Genomic DNA, 22,455 nt, shown 5'->3' on the forward strand with positions numbered 1-22,455 from the left:
GCATCAATGGGGCAAGTTGCTGAACTAGAACTTGGTGGTAGTTCGCAGGCAGCAACCCAACATGTATATCCTAGAGGACTAAGATAATAAGCAACAAATAAATATAAGTAATATTTTCCCTCCCGCAGCTGTAGTGCATACCTGCACTACACACTTATTAGCAGTTTTATACCAGTAATTGTCATGGCTTCCCTCGAAAAATCCTGGGAACTGTAGTTTGGTGAAGGTGCTAAGACAGCCTTCCCCAATCTGGTGCCCTCCAGATGTTTTAGACTTCAACCCCAGCTAGTATGGCCAATGATCAGGAAATCTGGGAGTTGTAGTCCAAAACAACTGGAGGGCATGAGGTTGGGGAAGGCTGTGCAAAACCCAATTCACAGAACCGCAATTCCCAGAGATTTTTGGAGCATGGGAACTTTTAAACCAGCTTATAAATATATAATGTAATTATAATGCCACTAACACATCTAGAGCAGCACAAAAGGAAAACAACAGTCATCAATTGTCGGAGCCTTTATTAGTAACACAAATGAGTCTGCTCAGGATTAGAAAATATGTATTGTCATAAGTACAAAGTTGGGTATGCCTAAACTGGGCAACAGATGTTGCTTTCTAATTGTTTTCCCCCCCTCTCTTGTGGGGCTGGGTGTCATACTCTGTTGACATACTCTGTTGACATATCTGCTTGGGTGATGCCAGGAAGTAAATATATACAAAGCAAGACAGGGTTCCTATACCTTTAATAGTTGTGTAGAAGACAGACAGCATGTTAGCAGGTGCAACTTGTCATGCTGGCATGAGAAAAGCTTATGCCTGCATTTACCAGTTGAAATGCTGCCTACTTCATGGCTGTTAAAGCTACAGGAACCGCATTTTGTTCCATTGCATCTGAACACCCTATGGATTTCATGCAAGTCAGTGAGTTTTCCCATCAGCTGCAGTATGTTCCTCTCTAGCAGAGCTACTGAAATTATTCCATAGTTGTTCCATTCACCCATCCTTGGATTTAGCACTTTATACACCTATCATTCAATGCCTCAAGCTCTCCTAAAGCCAACAGAAAAAAAAAATGTATTATTGGGAAATTTCCAGGCCAGAGGTTAGGGTACTTCTCCAACACCCAAAGGCAGAGGTGTTCTAAGACAGCTCAGTCGGTTCTGAAGACCTGCCTCTACCTAGGATATAGTTTTTACTTGTTTTGATCATAATGGTTTAATCAGATGCATTTTACTGACAAGTTGTGCCATAGGCTGAGGCTGTTTTCCCAGGAGGGCCAACTTTGCTCCTTAGGTAGAACAAACAGATTTCATGGTAAGGCTGCACATCCTACATCCAAGGCGTTCATTTGACAGTGAACAGCACCGTGTCTCTTAAGAAACAGAGCAGGCTGGCAAATTAGCAGTAGTTTTATCTACCTGCTCAACTTGCTGAGCTATAGTTTGCAATAATCACCAAGGTAGATCTGTAGCTTCTTTCTTATCCCTTCAAGGAACCAGTAGGAGAGGGAAGGGGTTAATAACTCCATTTCTGGGCACCAGTCTTAAGCATCCTATTCGTACTGAGTGCAGATGTACCACAGATCGGTCTACAAGTGCATCCATCTTAGCCGGGAAATTGAGGGAGAGGTTTTCCCAATTTTCTATATGCATAGTCACCTCTGAAAATAGGATGATGGTTAGGTGTTTGGGGAATCCATGGGTGGGTGATGAAATGGAACACCATCTCTATGCACCATGCAAAGGACGCAGATATTTTACAAAAGCAAGATGCCACCTGCTTAAAAATTACCTTCCTTTCTTAAGGCAAGTTCTGCTTTTCAGCTGCACAGTTTTGATTTCCAAGGAAGCATGCAGGTAGCTGAGGCATCACAACCTCAGAGTTAGCGAGCTGTGAGAATATGCCATTTTCGGGGGGAGGGGGAACAAGCATGTGTGCCCAGTCTATCTTCTGTAGAACTGGGGCAAAACAAAAAAAGTTATATGCAGTTATATACAGGCATGTCTGCCCACCCCTTAGTTGCTGCCTCAGGAGACCCTATTGGCTTGCCACTGTGTTTGGCCTTGTATCTACGGTGGATTAAAATTTTAACAATTACAGCAAGAACATTAGAGAAAGTGGGCAAGGAGAAATATTAATCCCAGCATCCCAATACTGCAGGCAAAGGCCAGTCTAGCAGGGACATGACAAGTCTCTAAAGGCATTGTTAGCATGCCTCCCTTTGATCTGGACAGCTGCCAAGAGCTGCTGCTGGCTTATGTGAAAGGCAGCACAGGTAAGAGAGCAACTACTGGAGGATCAGAACCTTTATCAATGGCTTTCAGCTAGGCAGGAAAAAAGCGTGTCAGGCTGGTGGAGCCAAGGCACACTAATTCGTTTTCTATAAGCCATAGTGTGTATGTCCTCTAATGAGACTAGCATCAGATCCTGCAGCCGCCAGTTTCTCCACTGGCATGTAAAGGTGGTCCAGAAACAGTTGCCTCCCATTGCAGCCTCTGTAGCAATTTTCCTTTGAACCAGCGTTTTGATGTGACATTTCAGTACATCTCTGTTAATACAGTGCAGGAAGGATTCACACCAGATTGAAAGTTAGTTGAACTCTAGGTTACTTAGCAAATAACCTTCCTCATGTAGAATACCCGCACACAAGAAAGCTTCAGTTTGCTAAAAACAAGCATCTTCCTCCTTGCTTGATCATGCTCTCTGCTTAAGAGAATATAGTCCACACATTATGGGCTAGTTTGATGGGAGTGCTAGCTATGAGACAACTTGCTTTAGTATAGTCAAACCATCTTGGTGGTTTTCAGGTCTTTCCCAACTAATGACACGTGCTTGTTCTAATCATCATTCCAAGACTCAGCCTCATACAGCCAGTCTGTCTTCCCACCTCACATTGTTGTGCTTCATATAAATACCTAAATACTTTTTCCACTGAATGAGAGGGAAATCTAAATACAAACATGGTGGCATACTCTTAAGATTGCTGTAACAGGATTACACTAGGTGCTTTCCACAAGCACTTACATGATTTTGACACCTATAGATGACATTCCAGGTGAGAAAGGGGTCACTAGCTTGATGACTCACTAGACATGGGCTGATCCACACAACAGATTGCTGTGGCATGACAAAACCATACATTCAGCTGGGATGCACATATGAGAGTTGTGCATTGCACGCACAGCCCCAAGCAGATGACTGTTACTAGAAGAGCTGACAGCACTGATCAGCCAAGGAAGTGGGCATCTAAAGGATACCCTCATCTAACAGGGTGAGCATTAATGCTGTTGGATGCTGTCAGTGCTGATAATCTGGTGGTAGAGACAATCTTGAGTGCAACAGTGAATCTGTAGACTGCTTCTATGTGCCAAATATTTTGGACTGAGGCCTATGACTTTCCTCTGTAATCAAATACAGTTCAGTGGGGCAGTCCCAAGCACTTTACATTCACCAAGACAACCCTACTGGAATAGAGACAAAAGTAAAATTCCGTACAAACCACAGCAAGGTCAGTCAAAGACCAGCTTCAGAATCTGGTCAGATAGCAGGTTCTAAACCTGCTAGTGCCCTGTTTCCATAATTCCTCCCTCCCCTTACTTTATAGGCTCTATATCAGCCAGACAGAAAAGTCTGGACAAATCCTGCATTTAAAATGGGGCTTTCTGCTTCCATTTTAAATGCAGGATCACGACGGTTTCCCTTGACACGTGTTTCCTCCCTCCCTCTTTCCCCCCTCCTTTTCCCTTTTGAGTCTTCCATATATTTCATTATACAGCCGCTAGATGGCGCTGTGTTCTAGATCCTCTTATTGTGACTTTTCCTCTTCTCACAGCGGGAACTCGAGCGCTGTAATTTGATAGCTCACTATCTTGGATCTTTTTACAAATGGAATAAAGGTCATTTAGTGCGGGAGATGCCCTGGAGGTTAACAACGTCATCTTAAGGACTCGCAAACTTCTGTGAGTAACCAATCCCAAAAGCAGGATAAAAGCTCTGTGTGAAGAAGCCCTTATGAACTAACAAAACAAAACAACCCATCACCTAACTCCACCATAGATCTATACTTCAAAGCACCCAGCCCTACCTTTTGGTCACTGCAACTTTAAACACTGTGTTGGATCCAGATTAGGGATGTACGGATTTTGTTAAATCTATTCTGTCTGTGTTTCATGGATCATCAAGCATCTTTTGTTCTGTCATCTGCACATTGATGGGATTGGATTTTTTTTTTAAGCAGAATTTCAACTTGCGCTAATTTTCACAACAGCACTAATGTGCACTTGTGCAAATGCACTAATCCATATTAGTTAATGTGCATTAGTGCTAATAAGCATTAGCACAAATCCCCCCCAAAAAGTGAAAAGATGTCCACAAGCCCAAGTCTGCATGACTTGGAAAGAGCCAATCTGCTTCAGAATCTGCAGGTCGGATTCATAAAAATCTGAACTCCTTTGAATCCATTGTGGCTTTCTCCAACATCCCTAATCCAGATGTACTCATACTTAGAGCAGACCCACTGAAATCAGTGACTTTTAAATTAATCATGACTAACTTAAGTCCCATTGATTTCAGTGGGTCTCCTCTTAAGTACATGTAAACCTGGATCTAGCCCATTATATATATCCCTCAAAGTTCAACCAACGGAGGTCCAGTACCACCAGAACCAAGTTGACTTTTTCTTACTGCCCTATGTGTACACTTATATTTACCATTAAAATCTATTCATGCCTCAAAATAAGATATCCTTGTTCTTTAAAAGTTAAAAGCAAACAAATTATTTCTGGGATTCACAGCAGATGGGAAAGCATGAGCAATAAGAGGAGAGAGGGAGAGAGAGAGGGAGAGAGAGAGAAGCATGACAACAGATGGAAGCACTGATGAATGGTACAAGGATCCTCATAAGCATTCCTTCAGTATCCTTTGCAAGGTCTGGCAGTCATGCTGTGACATCAGTGTCCGTGAATTCCAAAGAATCACCGGAGGGGATCCCTGGGCATCCAAGTACACAATGTGAATAAGGAGGAGAGTTTTTGTGCTGGCTAGAGGAGTCCAGAGAATCTGCCTGGATATTGACTCGCGTCTTTACAGTTAAGATGTTTTTGTAAGATAAGATGGCCAGCAGAAGAAGATGACCTTTTAGCGGGCTCGAAATAGAAACTATCATAAATGCAAAAATAAGGCACATCAGCCAAAGTGGCCAGAGATGTATAAAAAGAGGGAGCTGCAAGGAGGGAGTTCCATGGAGTTGAGCCACAGTCCATAACAGTTCTTCGTGAACACATTTCACGGAGGTCGGGCTGGACAGTCCATTTTCCGCACGCCCTTTTCTTTACAGGCCAGCAAAATCCTCTCTGCGGTAACCCTTCTGCAGAAACACAGACAAGACGGTTTATCGCAAGGACCCATCATACCACAAGTGAGCCACCAAGTAGCCACATATCTAAGGCCCAAATGAGCACAGATTCTCAAGAAGGGCTGTCGATGTAGATGCCGAACCTCAGAGGACCATGAACCACAGCACCCCTTCCCCATAACTGTAGTTTCCTGACTATTATGCTTCTGTCAGGTGAAATGTCCCCATGCCTGTTCCGAAATAAGGGCCATGCATTATGTTCTAATGAGACGCTCGAGCATTTAAAGTAAGGTGAGGCCCTCAAAACAAGGGCTGCTTATCACACCCCCTGGAGGCACACATTTCCTAGACACATACCATGATTCTAGGACGAAAGCTGCAGGACAGTCATCTATCTGGGTCAGTAGGGTCTCCTTTCCATCCCTGGGTATGGCCAAAATGGTGGCCTGTTTTGTTATTGTGAACAAACACTGGGCACATGTGTGTTAGTTCTGTATTGCTAAGCCAGAAAAAAAAGCAGATTCCCAGAAAGCACGTCTTGGTAAAGTCGGTACCAGGCTGACCAAATGCAAAGGAGAGCTGGGCTCCTATATTGCTAGCAATGGTGCAAAAGAGGATGTTTGAGCAGGTGCATATTTTCTTACCCCTGCATGACAAGTGATAACAGTTGAAATGGCCCTCTTCCAGAAAACCAGGGACTATAGAGGAGCCCTCCTCTGCACGTCATCACCTCTGGTCATCCCAGAAAAAGACCACTCCTCCCTATTCTAGGATCAGAAAGAGTCACTCATGCAAATTGCACCACAGGCACCCCTATAAAGCCGTTCCCCTTTCTGTGATGTGGACTTCCGGGAGAACTGGAGTAGTGCAAACGTGTGTGTTCCAGGGTTTTGAAGGGCAATAACGCTTCACCCTCTGCCCTGAGCAGGATGTCAACTCTTCACCTATCAGCTGACAGAGGAGCAGAGGGGAAAGGGGAAGAAGGAACATACCGTCTTATAATCCCGATGAAGCTTGCTGTACTGCCACATGTTGGCCAGGAGGCTGGAAGCAGCTCTGGAGGACTTCTCATTGTCTGAGCTAGAGAAGGAAAGACAGACATAACACATCGCAAGGGTGCAATGGGGCACAACCACACCCACTCTTTCTTCATCAGTTACTAGTGGATTTTATGTCAGGTTAGTTCATGTCCATCAGTGACCATCGGAGACTGAGGCAGGAATCCTCGACATACTTTCCTGGGAGTAAGTCCCACTGAACTCAACGGGACTTGCTTCTGAGTAGACATGTATAAGATCGCATTGTTAGGGTTGCAACCCTAGACACACTAACTTGGGAGTAAGCCCTACTGAATTCAATGAAACTAAGTTCTGGGTAAGCATGAACAGGGTTGGGCTGCACCTCTGGAAGGAAATGGTTCTCCCTCAACAAATGGGCACATGCTGTAGGAACAAACTCACACTTTTGCAGAGCCACAAAAATCACTGGCACCATTCAGAGGCCTTGGGACAGGAGGGTGTATGTACAGCGACAGGCGGACCTAGCCATGCAAAGTGGCCCTTAGCTATGCAGGAACAAGAATGCCTCTCCCAGAAGGCACAGTGGCCTTCTCCAGGTGGACCGTGCGGTCTGTGGCGACAGCCCTTTGAGACAGGGGCTCCTGAAAGGTGCATGAGCATCAGGGCCTGAGGGATGAGAGGCAGGGATTCCGCCTGGCTGCCACCATACAACTCGAGACACAGAAGGAAACTATGGGGCTCACAAGCCAGACTAGCAAAGAAACCGCATGAATGTCTGAAAGAAACCTTTCAGATGAGTCAGGTGATAAAGCCAGACCCATATAAAACGTTTCCAAGTCAGGCTGACTTTCTTGTCTGAGCATCAAGAGAAATCTGTTCCTGCCTCCTCCCCTACCCCTGCTTTGCCCACTGAACCTTGCCATCAGATTTGGCAGGGATAGATCTAATGATTGGGGGGGGGGTGCTAATGTGGGAGGTCCAGGGGCCATTTTTAACCCAGGACACACGCACGGTGAGACACAATCCATGGGGCACTGCCCAGTCTGTGGTGTGCCTCCCTTTCTTTAAAAAAAAGAAACAAAAATTTCCCCATTTGCTGGTGAAATTTCATGGCCCACCATCCGTAGTGCTACAAAGGTTACATTTAGCTTGTTTGCAAGCTAACTTTAACCCTATTAGTTCTCTGCGCCCACACCAAGAGGGCCAAAGTTGGGAAAGCCAGTGTAGTGCTGAGAGAGCCAGTGTGATGTATGGTTAGAGTGTTGGGCTCGGACTTGGGAGATCTGGGTTTTAGTCTTCACTTGGCCATGAAGCTCACTGGTGACTTTGGGCCAGTCACTGACTCTCAGCCTAACCTACCTCACAGGGTTGTTGTGTGGATAAAATGGAGAGGAGGAGGATCATGTAAGCCACCTTGGGTTCCTTTCAAGAGGAAAAAGGGTGGGATATAAATGTAATGATAAATAACATTTAGCTGGCAAACAAGCTACATTTGGCTTTTTTGGCATTCTGTACCTGCTACAAGTGCCATTTTTTGTTGGTTAATTTTTTATTTTAATTTTGGGCAGCCTTGGAGAGGTAGCAGTGAGAGCCACTTGCAGCCCATGGGCCATGTGTTGCCCACACCTGGATTTGGTGGTTCTGACAGGCTTCAAGCTCAACCACTGAGACTGCAGATATGGGGCGGGAGGGGGGAGCAGGAAGTGTTTGCAAAGCTTCAGCGAGGTATCGCGGCCAAGTGGCCTAAAACATGGCTCTCAATATGGAGTTCTGGGAATTCCACTGGTGCATTCTGCAGATGGGGCTGGGGAGGGAAATTCGTGGCTGTTCACACCTGTCCCTTTTCTTCTTGATGTGGAACAGCTTGCGCAGGCCATCGAAGTAGACAATGTCACGGGCAGCGATGGGGCTTTCCACAACCAAGTTGTTCAGCACCGCGATAATGTTGACCACCACGTCTGCAGGGGGCCACTTGTCTCCGGGGCTGCCTGGGAGCTTCTCAATCAAATGGCTCACCACCTTGGTTGCTGTCAATGAAAAGCAAAACGGATGAGCGATGCAAGTCGCCACAAGCCAAGGGTGTCTCTCCCCAGCATCTCAGCGTGGAAGAAGTATGGGATTCTTTCCACTTGGAGGGCAGCTCCTCCCACCTTTATGCCTTTGCCCATTACAGTAGCACTCACACATCTCATCCTTGTTGCGTGCATTCCGGGACAGGTTGCGGATCAGTCCTGTCAGCGATCGAAGCTGGTGGTTGTCAGCTGTGCGGACTCTGTCCAGCACCGGGTTCAGAATCCTCTCTTGCTCCAAAGCCACTCTGCTGAGGACACCAGCCCACTGCAATGGGTGGAGAAGAGAAGGATGAGTCCACAGGGAGATGATTCAGCAGCCAAGTCAATAAAACGTCTGGGATCAAGTCAGGATTCCTGCGCTTCCTCTGGTTATTGCTATATGCGTGTGTTTACCAAAAGCCGTGCTGCATGGCCGCTTTCCACATTGATTTAGTGCTTGAGCACAGCAAGCATAAGGTAGCTCTTCGGTCAAAGAAAAGGCGGGGGAGGGAAGTTTTCCTCCCCACCTGGAACTTGATCATGGCAGAGTGTAAAACTGGTACTGATATCTGGCTGCTCCTTCTCCCATAAGATGCACTTCCAAACCATTTTAAAGCTTCCATACACATATGCCCACAATGTGGACACTGCAACAGATGGCTCAACCCTCTCCTCCCTATTTTCACTTCCAATGGACACCCTACTGCTCATCCTCTCCAACGGGAACAGCAAGCTCTCACTGCAAATACTTTTCAGTCCCAAGCCAGGCAAGGCAGGTCGAGTCGTGAAAAGAAAGTCCCTTCATAAACATCTCCTCTCCACCTGATTTTAGAAGTGTTTAGGACATGGCAGCATCAGCATTATGCGGCTGACAGAGCCCAAACTCATTTTGGGGAAATCCTCAGAGTTTCAGGATACGAGTGAGAGACAGGAAAAGGCTGCTGGTAGCCCTGGGTCTGTGGTCCTTCACTGTTTGAGCAGGTCTACTCAATTTCCCCACAGTACGCCACCAACGGATGGAAACGACTACGAGTGTTGAGGGGTGCGTTCACCCTCCAGGCCTAATTTTAGTTTCTTGCTAATCTTCAGAATCTGCCATCTTAAAAAAAACCTAAATGGTGGACTGCGGACAACCTACCTTGAGCCTTCCCCACCCTCTGTAACACACCTTAGTTTACCCCAGGGCACGGGGGCTGTTTCATGCAGTTAGCCTTACCCTCCGGTCTCCTGCTGTGATGTTCTGAAGTGCCCCCGAGGCTGCCTCTGTGGTGTGCTTGTTTAGCTCACATCTCTGTAGCAGCCTGTTGTAGACTCCGATAATCTGAGGGTTCCAGAGCCACTCCATCCCCTTGGGATCCTTAGAGACTTCTGTGAAAGTCACAATATCTGAGTTCATGTGGAGCTGAGGGGGGAAAAAGAGAGACGATTCAATGGCCATTCCATGAGGGTCTGGGGAACCTCGTTCTATCGTCTTCTTCATTCCTCACCCCTACCTCAGTTCAATCATGGCTGCATCATGGCTATAATCCTATCCCATCGAGCCTGTTCCCCAATCTTACACCTGGTTCACTCTGACCCAATGATAATTCCATATCTCTTGCAGATATACACCTCACGATTGCTTTATATGGCTCCTCTACCCTCTCATTAATTTTCACCGCTCAAGGTAGAGACACTGGGAGGAGTTCACACCTCTTCTGACAACTCTCTGGATCTCCTTGGCAAGGTCAGTCTCACACCCTGGAAACTAATTTTCATTCCAATGCTTAAACCCTATGAAAAGAGGTGCTGGGGTTTAAGTCTGCCCAGAAACAACACTCACTGATCTGGAGGCCCTTCCCACTAATCTCTGATGTTGGGGACTCACTCTATTTACTAAATGCTGGGGATGCTCAGGGATACATTAACTAACTTTTAGTTTATATGTATGGGGGCTGAGCCCCAGCATTGAAAACAGGTGCTGTGGCTGAGTCAAGGTGAGCCTTGGAATGCATTAAGCCCTGCAGTCTTCTCAGGCAAGCTACAGACCCCATTTCCATTCAAGGGCTCAGTTTGCCTTCTCCCTGCAGTAATTTCCCATCCCATGAAACAGGTTCCGCCATGGCCTGCTTTCCATTCCCTCCCATAATGCCATTCTTCACACTCTCACCTCACGGGCCCTCTTGCTCTGTGGGCTGAAGCAGCCCACCAGCTCACTAGTCATGGTTGTTCCATCGCTCCTCTTCTGGCCTTCCAGTCGCTGGAGTGAGGAAGGAGGCATCTCATCATAGAGGCGGTAGGAGAGGTTGCGCAGTACACAGACTGCATTCTCTACACTCTGTAGGGAGAATATGATGGATTGTTCTTTAAAAGCAACAATTTACAATACATTTTCCACTGTAAAACATTTCTTTTTCTTCCATTAGGCAAGCCCTTCAGGACATATAAACCGCCCAGAGAGCTTCGGCTATTGGGCAGTATAGAAATTAAATAAATAAATAAATAAATAAAATCTTTGGTGTAATTTTTAGTGACTAACCTGAGTTGTATTGTAAGATGATGTGCTGTATAGATTTTACTAGATGTATTTTATGTATTTTGATTTGCATTTGATTCTCCTTGCAGGCTGCCTGAGGCAAAAATTTGAAAGAGCCCCAAATGTAAAATATTAAAAATATGTTTTTCTTTAAAATATATTTATGCATATAATTATGTATACTTTATACTTCCCCTTTTTTGCCTAATGCAGCTTACAACAAGAATCCACATTGGCTTTTGGATTCAAGATGGAGGATGCGGGTTGCTCAATACCTGGAGGCATCTATACTGCATTTCTGCTGAGGACAAGAACGGATTAGAGGGAGGTTCCCAGGCAGCTTTATCCTGAGTGGCAACCTAGCATGTCAGGCCGAAATCCTAGGCACACTTACCTGGGAATAAGTCTCACTGAAGCCAATGGGGCTTACCTCTGAGTAGACACATTTAAGATCGCACTGTCAGAGTTTGTGTTCAGAATTAGATGGAAATATTGCTTTATTTTATTATGCAATGTTTTCTGATGTTGCTATAACATGGTTTTACCATGGAAAATTGGCATACAAATAACTGGATGATGATGCATCTTTTCTGGATAACCAATGTATGTTTTGCCCTTCCTATAGTATGATTAATATGGCTCAAGAAGCAGGTGCTTTTTGTACCATCACCATAAACACAACAACTGGCATCGAGAATTTCCAGAACAGAGTTAATCTGGGCCAAAACAGACATGATTTTAAAGAGGTAGCTAGCAGCAACAAAATGCTTTCATTTTTACTCTAGAGTAGGTGCAGAGGCCCGATCCTGCTAGCTACGCCTTTAAAGTTTGTTTTGGCCCGCAATTAGAACATTGGCCAGGGTCTAAGAGACAGCTCCCTCTCTGCTACCACCTGACAAGGACAGATCTAGGAACCTCGGAAGCTACTGAGTCAGACCATCTACATGGGTCCATCTAGCCCAGTATTGTCGACAGCGACTGGCAGAAATGGCTCCCCAAGGTCTCAGGCAAGAGTTTTTCCAAGCCCTACCTTGCTGCAAGAAATAAAAGCCTCACCCAGCAATTTATTCATTCATTCATTCATTCATTTCATTTCTATACTGCCCAATAGCCAAAGCTCTCTGGACGGTTCACAAAAATTAAAACCAAAGAGCACACAATGAAACAATACAAAATATATAAAACATTAAAACCACAGTAAACAATAATGCTTGGGTGCATAATTCCACCCTGGAGAATTCAATGACAACCTCAGCCTAAGCAGAAGGTGTACTGGGTGTTCTATGATGGAGAATACCGTGAAATGCCTATGGCTATGGACAAATTCCTGCACATCACAACTGTGTACATGGGAAAGAATAGCCACCGGAAGCAGCCAAAGACTTTGCCTTTGAGGAGAGTGGGCAGTATCCAATGGGGCACAACCGCTAATGCAAAATACATGGCATTAGTGTAAGTTACAGTAGCGCACCATCAAGAGCTTTAGCCCTATTGGATCCTGCCCAGTATCCCCCCACCCCAGCCCTAGCTCCTGCTCAGCATAATTATCAAGGAGAAGGCTCACCTTGTCCTCCGACTTCCCCACTTCTAGTGAGCTGTTAATGTAATTGACCATGGAGTCCACCAACCCATGGCACTCGCGCATCTTCTGCCGGGTTTGCTGGCTGGCAGAGCTGAGGTTCCTATAGGAGAAGAACAAAGGCCCATCATTAGGCGGAACAATCTTCCCTCCACCTGACACCTGCCATCACACCTTGGCCAAACTCATTGCTGTGTCCTCTCAAATGCTAAAAGAAGAAAGCATAATCTCTCAGAGGGAAATAGCATCCCTCAGGGAAATGTTTCTCCCTGACCCAGAAGCTCGACATGGACTGGAGAACATGATCTTGACAGAAACTCTCTGTCCGTGGCAGCCAAATTAGATCCATGCAAAGAGAAAGGAACCATTTCACAGCTGGAGCTAGACTGTCAGTTAAAATGTCCATCACAAAGCCCCAGGAGCTGTTCACAGATTACACCTCTAGTAAGAGTGTTACTCTCTACCTTAAATCAAAAGTGCTGATTCACCATGGACAGAAGTGCAACATGCTGATTAATAGGCTCCTTCTACTTCTCTGTTCTGATCTAGATGTGCACCAGTTCAGTGCTGCTGACTAAGACAGCATGAATGATGTACTAAGGAAAGGGTTGTGTGTGGATGACTCTCCCAAAACTTTGGTACCAGTTGTCAGGGTGGAAACTGAGCCCATAGAGCCCCAGAGCAGTTCTGATTCTGAGGAGGAACAGCAATCCGTGGGAGAGGAGCTCGCTCATCTCTCACAAGCACAGCAGCTGGCAGAGATTCCTCCTGCCAGCATTCCTGGGATAGATAGTGACCCTGGCAGTGAAAGGGCGCTGGAGGGGGGCTTGCTGGACGCTCGGCACAGACGCAGGGAGTGGCGCCAGATGGAGGGCGCGGAAAGGAGGCGTAGCGCTTGTTTGGCACGCAAACAATGGTCACGTCCCGAGGACCCAAGGGAAAGAGGGAGGATCTCTCCCTAGCCCATAAGTTCAGAGTCTTCCCATGGTTCTCCTTCAAACGGGGACCAACTGCCTTACCTGGAGATTAGGCTACTCTGCTATCTACCCCAGTGCAGTTCCGTGCTTAGTCGCTAGTGATTAGTATCTGTAAGAGTCATTAAGTAATAAAGGAATAAAGCCTTGGAAAGAATCCTCGTCGTCTGTGTCCTAAGTTGGCTATTGGAGGGGGCTGTAAGGGGCAGCTAGGGCGCTCCTGACAGCTTGGGCCCCGTTCCTCTTTTTTTTTCCTCTGCTCCTACTGCTTCTGGAGGGTGCCATGGACCAAGCGGTGCAAGCTCTCACGCAAGAGAACCAGGCTCTTCGTGATCAAGTGGCTCAACTGACGACTGCCGTACAGGCTCTGCAAGCTGCAGCTCAACCCCCACCACCCCCGATTCCCCCCCGCCGCAAGTGTCCAGTGGCTCTGCCAGAGAAGTTTTCTGGTGAGAAAGGACTTTTTCAGATTTTCCCTGCCCAGTCAGAGCTGTACATGCACCTTCGACCTGAGGATTTCCTGAGAGAACAGGTTCATGTGGGCTTTATCATTAACCTACTTTCAGGTGTGACAGCTAGATGGGCTTCGGGACTTCTTCTCACTAATGACCCCCTGCTTGGGACTATCAAGGTTTCATGACAGCGATGGCCAGATCTTTTGGTGACCCCCTGCTCGGGGACTATCAAGGTTTCATGACAGCGATGGCCAGATTTTTTGGTGACCCCCTGCGCACACAGACGGCTTCTCAGGAGATTCGCTGCCTCAGGCAGGGCAAGGACTCAGTTTCCAGCTATGCAACAACTTTTCGCTTGCTGATGCAGGATTTACAGTGGAATGATGCCGCGATGGTGGCTCAATTTTTGGACGGTTTGAACAACAAGATCTGGGATGAGTTGGCACTCATGCCTAGCCCGCCTACTTTGGAGGACCTCATCCAGACCTGCCTGCAGATAGATAGTCGGCTGGAGGGGCACCGGCAGATCCGGCGGGGTGCCGGGGGCCGAGATTTCCCTCCTCCCATTCCCCAACATTTCCTTCCCCCACACCCGCCCCTGAGGTGGGGGCGGAGGAAACTCCGATGCAGCTGGGAGCTACCCGAGCCCCGCTGCCGCCAGAGGAACTAGAGTGGCGGTGCGCGGAGCACCGTTGCTTTTGGTGTGGAAAGCTGGACCATCTCACCAAAACCTGCTGCGCCAGACCCACAGCCCCACTGCTGCCTCCTCCTCTCCTCTCCTCTCCTTCCTCCTCCTCCTAGTCCCCATGCCTGACTAGGCTGCCCCCCAAGCCTGTTGGGGGTCTCCAGTGTGGGGGTCAGTTCCCCACCAGGTGGGTGCCTTCTGCATCCCCCCCACACTCCCATCTGCTATTGCATGTTCACCTCCGCTCCTCCCAATGGGGTGGGGTGGAGGCCCTAGCTTTAGTGGACTCTGGGGCTACGACCAGTTTCATGGATGAAACGTTCACTCATTTCCACAAGATTCCTACCCTGCCTCTTCCTGCCCCCTTGGCAGTGGAGACCATCGATGGGTGTCCTCTTTCTTCAGGCGCAGTGACCCAGATTACAGCTCCGCTCACTCTGCACACCCAGTCCCATTTTGAGCAGATTCAGTTTCACTTGGCCAAGGTTCCCCAATACCCAATCGTGCTGGGTATTTCCTGGCTCTCTACGCATAATCCTCAGATTTCTTGGGAGCTTCAGCAAGTGGAGTTTGCGTCTCCCTACTGCTGAGAGCATTGCCTCCCGATCAAGACGCCAGTCCTAGCCCAGGCCTTAACCCTTTCCTCCCCCTCCTTGTCTGCTTCTGGCAGTTCTTCAGCTACAGTGATCCTCCCAGAGAAGTATGCAGCTTTTCGGGATGTTTTTGACAAGAAGGAGGCTGACCAGCTCCCCCCCCCCACCGCCCATTTGACTGTGCCATTAACCTCATTCCAGGGGCAACCATCCCTGCCAGACGACTGTATTCGATGTCGTAGCTGGAACTTCGAGCTCTGCGAGACTTTTTGGACACAAACCTCAAATGTGGCTTCATTCACCCTTCCTCTTCCCCCGCCTGCGCCCCTACCATCTTTGTGGCCAAGAAATCTGGAGAACTCCACCCAGTGCACGACTATAGAGCCCTGAATTCAGTCTTGATGCTTGACAAGTACCGCCTCCCCGTTCCCTGAGATGCTGGAGTGCCTGGGGCGAGCCAAGATTTTCACAAAGTTGGACCTGCGTGGCGCCTACAATCTGATTCGCATCTGGGAAGGGGATGAGTGGAAGACCTGTTTCGGCACCCGGTACATAGCATATGAATACCTAGTGATGCCCTTTGGGCTCGCCTGCGCCCCCCCCCCCATGTTTTCACGTTTTATGAATGCCATCTTCCGGGACTATTTGGACTCTTTCCTCATTGTTTATCTCAATGATTTACTTATATTTTCTGAGGACCCCCACGCCCATCAGCAGCATGTCTCCGCCGTCCTCCAGCGCCTCCATGAGCACCATCTTTATGCCAAGCTGGAGAAATGTGCGTTTGACCTAACCTCTTTGGATTATCTCAGCTACATTATCTCAGCTGACGGTATCAGGATGGATCCTGCAAAGGTCCAGGCTGTCCTCTCCTGGCAGGCTCCATCCACCAAGAAGGACTTGCAACGTTTTCTGGGTTTTGCAAATGTTTACAGAAAGTTCCTGCCCAGCTTTGCTCGGCTGACATCTCCTCTCACGGACCTCCTTAAGGGCAGGAAATCTCCTTTTCATTGGACAGCATCTGCCCAACAGGCTTTCGAGGAACTTAAGAAGCTTTTTAGTTCTGAGCCAATCCTGGTACATCCCAACCCAAGGAAGCCTTCTGTAGTGCAAACTGATGCCTCTGACTTTGCGGTGGGGGCGGTGCTTTTTCAGCCAGATCGGGTGGGCGGCGGGTTGCAACCCTGCACCTACCACTCCAGGAAGCTGAACATGTCTGAGAGGAATTATACCACCTGGGAGAAGGAACTGTTGGCCATCAAGTCCTCTCTGGAGACCTGGCATCATCTTCTGGAGGGGGCACAGCACCCAGTCGAAGTTAGAACCGACAATCGCAATCTGGAACATCTTCAGACAGCCCGTGCCTTAAACCAGCAGCAGATTAGGTGGTCACTCTTTTCCCCCCAGTTCCACGTTAAGATTTGCCATGTGAAAGTCTCCGACAACCTACAAGCAGATGCTCTTTCTCGTAAGCCTGACCTCCAGTCAGGGGGTGAGGGGACTCCCTCCCCCTCTCTGATTCTTCCCCCTCTTGGGAGGAGCTCCTTCACTCTGAACAGGCTCAGGGTGCTTTTGTCCGCACAAAGGTGGAGGAATTGGGGTTAGCCTCTGCCCCCCCCAGTCTACCCCCTTCTCTTTGCGAGGTGGCCTGCTTTTCCATTCTGGCCGGGTCTATGTGCCTTCTAGACCCCTCCGTGAGAAGGTCCTCCATCAGTGTCACAACTCCCCCACCTCTGGGCATTTTGGCTTTGCCAAGACCCTGCATGGAGTGATGCAGGATTTTTGGTGGCCTCGTGTGTGTCGGGACGTCAAGACCTATGTCGCCTCCTGCCCAACCTGCCAGTGGGCGAAGGCCCCCTCAGGCGAGCCCACAGGCTTGCTTCACCCCCTGCCTACCCACTCAGGACCTTGGAAACTGCTCTCCCTTGACTTCATCACTGACTTGCCTTGCTCACACGGTAAGACCACTATTCTGGTGGAGGTGGATTTGTTTTCTAAGTTGGCCCATTTCATCCCCTGCTCTGGGTTGCCCACAGCCAGAGAGACGGCGGAGCTTTTTCTGGAGCATGTTTTCCGGCTCCATGGATGGCCCGAGGGTCTCATTTTGGATAGGGGGGCCCAATTCACTGCCTGTTACTGGAGGGAGCTACTTGGGCCTCTCCATGTGATGCTCCGTCTGTCCACTGCCCACCATCCCCAGACGGATGGTCAGACCGAGTGCACCAATGCGACTCTGGAGCAATATTTGCACTGTTATGTCAATTACCAGCAAGATGACTGGTTTTCCTTGCTGCCTCTCACAGAATTTGCTTATAACAATGCCTGCCATGCTTCCACCCACCAAACTCCATTTTTTGCCAATTTTGGTTACCACCCCAGGGCTTTCCCGTCCACCCTAGCTCCCTCTTCGGTGCCTGCGGCCCATGAGTTTTTAGAAGAGTTGCGAGCGGTACACCACCTCTTACGGGACTCCCTCGAGCAAGCCAAGACAGCCTACAAGGCCTCTGCAGACCGGCGGCGCCAGCCAGGTCTGTCTCTGCAACTGGGGGAATGGGTTTGATTGTCCACCCAATACCTCCCCTCTCACTCGCCTGCAAAGAAGCTCGCGCCTCGTCACATGGGGCCTTTCCAGATTATGGCCCAGATTAACCCTGTTGCTTTTCGCCTGGTTCTCCCCCCCTCCATAAAGATCCATCCTATTTTTCATCGGTCCTTGCTGTCCCCCCGGTTTCTGGCGACCTTCATCACTCAGCCGGCTCCCCCCCGCCGCCAGTGCTGGTGGAGGGGGAGGAGGAGTTTGAAGTCGCAGAGATTCTGGACTCCCACCTTTCTTGAGGCCGCCTGCAATATCTGGTGGACTGGAAGGGGTACAGGCCAGATGAGCGATCCTGGGAACCCACGAAAAATGTACATGCTTCGTTGCTGCTGAGGCGTTTCCACCAGCTGTACCCCCACAAACCTGGGGCCCCAAGGGAGGAGCACGAGGGGGGGCCTCATGGGAGTGGGGATGTTGTCAGGGTGGAAACTGAGCCCATAGAGCCCCAGAGCAGTTCTGATTCTGAGGAGGAACAGCAATCCGTGGGAGAGGAGCTCGCTCATCTCTCACAAGCACAGCAGCTGGCAGAGATTCCTCCTGCCAGCATTCCTGGGATAGATAGTGACCCTGGCAGTGAGAGAGTGCTGGAGGGGGGCTTGCTGGACGCTCGGCGCAGACGCAGGGAGCGACGACAGATAGAGGGCACGGAAAGGAGGCGTAGTGCTCGTTTGGCATGCAAACAACGGTCGCGTCCTGAGGACCCAAGGGAAAGAGGGAGGATCTCTCCATAGCCCATAAGTTCAGAGTCTTCCCGCGGTTCTCCTTCAAACAGGGACCAACTGCCTTACCTGGAGCTTAGGCTACTTTGCTATCTACCCCAGTGCAGTTCCTTGCTTAGTCGCTAGAGATTAGTATCTGTAAGAGTCATTAAGTAATAAAGGAATAATGCCTTGGAAAGAATCCTCCTCGTCTGTGTCCTGAGTTGGCTACTGGAGGGGACTGCAAGAGGCAGCTAGGGCGCTCCTGACACCAGTTGACAATATGGCCCACTCTGACCTTCCAGGGAAGCTTTTAGATAGTAATTTCTCCAATTTTGCTATACCAGGATTCTCCTTCCATGTGTTGCTTCCTTAAATATGTCTTATCAAGATCCAGTGACCATGAAACATGCATTTCCCTCAATTAGAGAATACCTGAGGAAGCCAGTGGCATTGTAGAAGATTTCTGCCTCAGAGGCATTTTGCTGGATAATAGAAGCACTGCCGGAGCCAGACAGAGGAGTCAAGATCAGGTTTGTGAGCTGCTCCAGGGTGTCACGGGCCAGGCGGTCCTTGAGGTTATCGCTGGAAGACAGATTCCAGAGGATGCCTGCAGAGCAATGAGACAGGGAAGTAAGGTAACATCAATGCAAAATTTACTGCCCTACAAGATGGGAAGGGCTCCCTCATGGTGGAACTCACAACATCTTCGGGGACTTTTAAATAATAGTAGTGTCTTCTTTCCTAGGAAATCACCACCATCACCATATGATTGTTGTTATTATTAATTAATTAATTAATTAATTAATTTTATTGTGTAATTTTATTTATCTCCTTCAACCTCACAATAAGCCTATGAGATGGATCATTCACATTTCAGCTTGACAGACAGGCAACTCAGTGTTATGTTTCACAGAAACATTTTGACATGCAATGAAGCCACTGTGCCAGCAAAATGGCATGCTGTAGGGACCAGTCCTATGAATGCCCTGACATATCTTGAGGTTGTAACTTACCACATTCTGGATCAACCAACACTTAAAAGATATTTTGGAATAGTCACATGAACAGTTACCATGCAGAAAAGAGGAAACTTGTCATAGTGGCTTTCCCCATGTCACCAGGCCAACACAGGATGACTTTCCCAAGGCCCCCTAAGTGAGTCTATGGCTGAGCAGGGCTGTGAACGAAAGCAGTCCTAATCCCAGAACAATATTTTAAGAAGAGCCACTCTGGATCAGACCAAGGGTCCATCTAGTCCAGCATTCTGTTCATACAGTGGCCAACCAGCTGGTGACCGGGAAACCACAAGCAGGATACAAGTGCATCAGTACCCTCCCACCCATGTTCCCCAGCAACTGGTGCACATAGGCATACTGCCTCTGATACTGGAGGTAGCTTATAGCCATCAGGACTAGCAGCCATTGATAACCTTCTCCTTCAGGAATTTGTCCAACCCCCTTTTAAAGCCATCCACATGGGTGGCCATCACTACGTCTTGTGGTAGCGAATTGCATAGATTTAACTATGCACTGTGTGAAGAAGACCTTCCTTTGTCCTGAATCTTCCACCAATGACCTTCATGGGATGACCCCAGGCTCTAATATTATGAGAGGGAAATTCTTCTCAGAATCTCTGAATAACAGAGTGAAGATGCATGACCCCATCTTCTGGCCTTCGTTTGCTGCTCTGCAATGCCAGGTCTGTTACCCAGAAAACCTCCCTCATCCATGACATGATCCTGGATGAGGGTGCAGACCTGGCATGTATTACGGAGACCTGGCTGGCTGAGGCTGCTGCTCCAACCCTTGCAGCCATGTGTCCAGCTGGATTTTCGTATGCACAGCAGCCGAGGGCTGGGGATCGGGGAGGGGGAGTGGCTGTTATCTACCAAGAGTCCTTGGTCTTCTCACCAGACCCCCTCTCCGGGAGACCAAGGTTGCTGAGTGCATGTACTGGAGGTTGGGCCCGAAGGGCAGTCTGGGGATTCTGCTCGTGTACCGTCCACCCCGCTGCACAACTGACTCCCTGGCCGAGGTGCTTGAGGTGGTCTCTGATGTGCGTGTACAGTCCCCTAACTTATTGGTGTTGGGGGACTTCAACATACATTCAGAGGCCATCCTCACAGGAGCACCTCGGGACTTCATGGAGACCATGGCTTCCTGGGAGCTGCACCATATTCTAACTGGGCCCACCCATGTAGCCGGTCATGCACTAGACCTTGTGTTTGTTTCTGGAGAAGCGGGGAGTGATCTGGAAGTCGGGGGTATATCCACCACCCCCTTGTCATGGTCAGATCACTATCTGGTGATGTTGGACTTCTCAATTCCACAACCCCTCCGCAGGGGTGGAGGACCCATTAAAATGGTCCACCCCAGGCGTCTTATGGATCCAAATGGATTCCTGAACGCGCTTGGGGATTCTCTGGGGCACGTCAACGGCCACTCGGTCGAGACCTTGGTGGGTGGCTGGAATGCCGCAATCACTGGGGCATTAGATCAGGTGGCTCCGAAACGCCCTCTCCCCCTGAACAGGGCTCGAACTGCACCATGGTTCAATCCGCGGTTACGAGCTCTGAAACAGGAGGTGAGACGGCTAGAGCGCCGGTGGCAGAAGTCTCGCTCCAAAGATGATCAGACACGATCAGAGCTGTATCTTCAGCCTATCACGTGGCGGTGAAGGCAGCAAAAAAGGAGTATTATGCTGCCTCTATCACGTCTGCAGAGTGCTGTCCCAGGAGACTGTTCCAAGTGGTCAGGAGCCTGGTCAGTCCTGTGGCTCCAGAACCACTGGAGCATTCTAAGGCCTCCTGTGAGGCCTTGGCAAGGCACTTTGCAGATAAAATTGATCAGATTAGGTGTGTTACTCTGCACGCTGTGGATACAGTTAGTGAGCAAGAGGCGGCCTGTGGCAAACCGGTTTTGTGGGATCGGTTCCAGCTTCTTCCTCCTGATGAAGTGGACAAGGTGCTTTCATCTGCAAGGCTTACTTGATCCTTGCCCATCTTGGCTCATTATGGGCTGCAGAGAGAGACTGGGTGAGGGGATCAGGGCGGTGGTGAATGCCTCCCTTGAGGAGGGAGTGATGCCATCAGCCCTCAAGGAGGCAGTGATAAGACCACTCTTAAAGAAGCCCTCCTTGGATCCCCAAGTTCTGAACAACTTTCGCCCAGTCTCAAATCTGCTATTTTTGGGCAAGGTGATTGAGCGGGTGGTGGCGGTGCAGTTGAAAGCACACTTGGAAGAAACTGATTATCTAGACCCATTTCAGTCAGGCTTCAGGCTTGGGCATGGGACAGAAATGGCCTTGGTCGCCTTGGTAGATGATATGAGGAGGGCTCTGGATAGGGGTGAATGCTCCTTCCTTGTTCTCGACCTCTCAGCGGCTTTTGATACCGTTGACCACGGTATCCTCCTGGACTGCCTGGAGGGGTTGGGCATTGGAGACACCATATTGCGGTGGTTCTGGTCCTTCCTCTCCGGCAGGTACCAGAGGGTAGCACTGGGAGAGGAGGTTTTGGACCCGTGGCCACTTACTTGTGGGGTGCCACAGGGTTCCATCCTCTCCCCGATGCTATTTAACATCTATGTGAAGCCGCTGGGGGCTATCATCAGGAAGTTTGGGGTGCGGTGTCATCAATATGCAGATGACACGCAGCTCTGCCTCTCAATCAAATCTTCACCAAGGTTGGCCGTAGAATCCCTGTCCAAATGTCTGGAGACCGTGAGTGGCTGGATAGGGAGGAATAAGCTGAAGCTGAACCCTGACAAGACCGAGGTACTTTTGGTAGGAGACAAGAGGAGGCTGGGGGATGTTGACCTGGTGTTGAATGGGGTACGGCTACCCTTGAAAGACCAGGTCCGCAGCCTGGGGGTCATTTTGGACTCCCAGCTGTCCATGGAGGCTCAGGTGTCAGCTGTGAGCCGGACAGCGCTGTATC

At 48.9% G+C, this 22,455-nt stretch overlaps 1 protein-coding gene across 1 annotated transcript in view; it reads right to left on the reverse strand.

The window, feature by feature from the left end:
• Window positions 1-498: 498 nt before the first annotated feature.
• PKP3 (plakophilin 3) overlaps window positions 499-22,455 on the reverse strand; it is a 96,331-nt gene continuing 74,374 nt past the window's right edge. Inside the window, exons 7-14 of the mRNA XM_084858214.1 lie at window positions 18,951-19,125; window positions 12,500-12,617; window positions 10,570-10,737; window positions 9,637-9,822; window positions 8,553-8,706; window positions 8,204-8,396; window positions 6,343-6,430; window positions 499-5,362 (exon numbers count right to left, since the gene is read on the reverse strand). Of these exons, the coding sequence (XP_084714340.1) occupies window positions 5,327-5,362; window positions 6,343-6,430; window positions 8,204-8,396; window positions 8,553-8,706; window positions 9,637-9,822; window positions 10,570-10,737; window positions 12,500-12,617; window positions 18,951-19,125 (1,118 nt within the window). The 3' untranslated portion in view covers window positions 499-5,326. The remainder of the gene's footprint in view (window positions 5,363-6,342; window positions 6,431-8,203; window positions 8,397-8,552; window positions 8,707-9,636; window positions 9,823-10,569; window positions 10,738-12,499; window positions 12,618-18,950; window positions 19,126-22,455) is intronic.

This window comes from Heloderma suspectum, chromosome 1 (genome assembly GCF_057233095.1).
Source record: "Heloderma suspectum isolate Gila_16-S chromosome 1, 16-S_ref, whole genome shotgun sequence".
Classification (NCBI taxonomy): Eukaryota; Metazoa; Chordata; class Lepidosauria; order Squamata; family Helodermatidae; genus Heloderma; species Heloderma suspectum.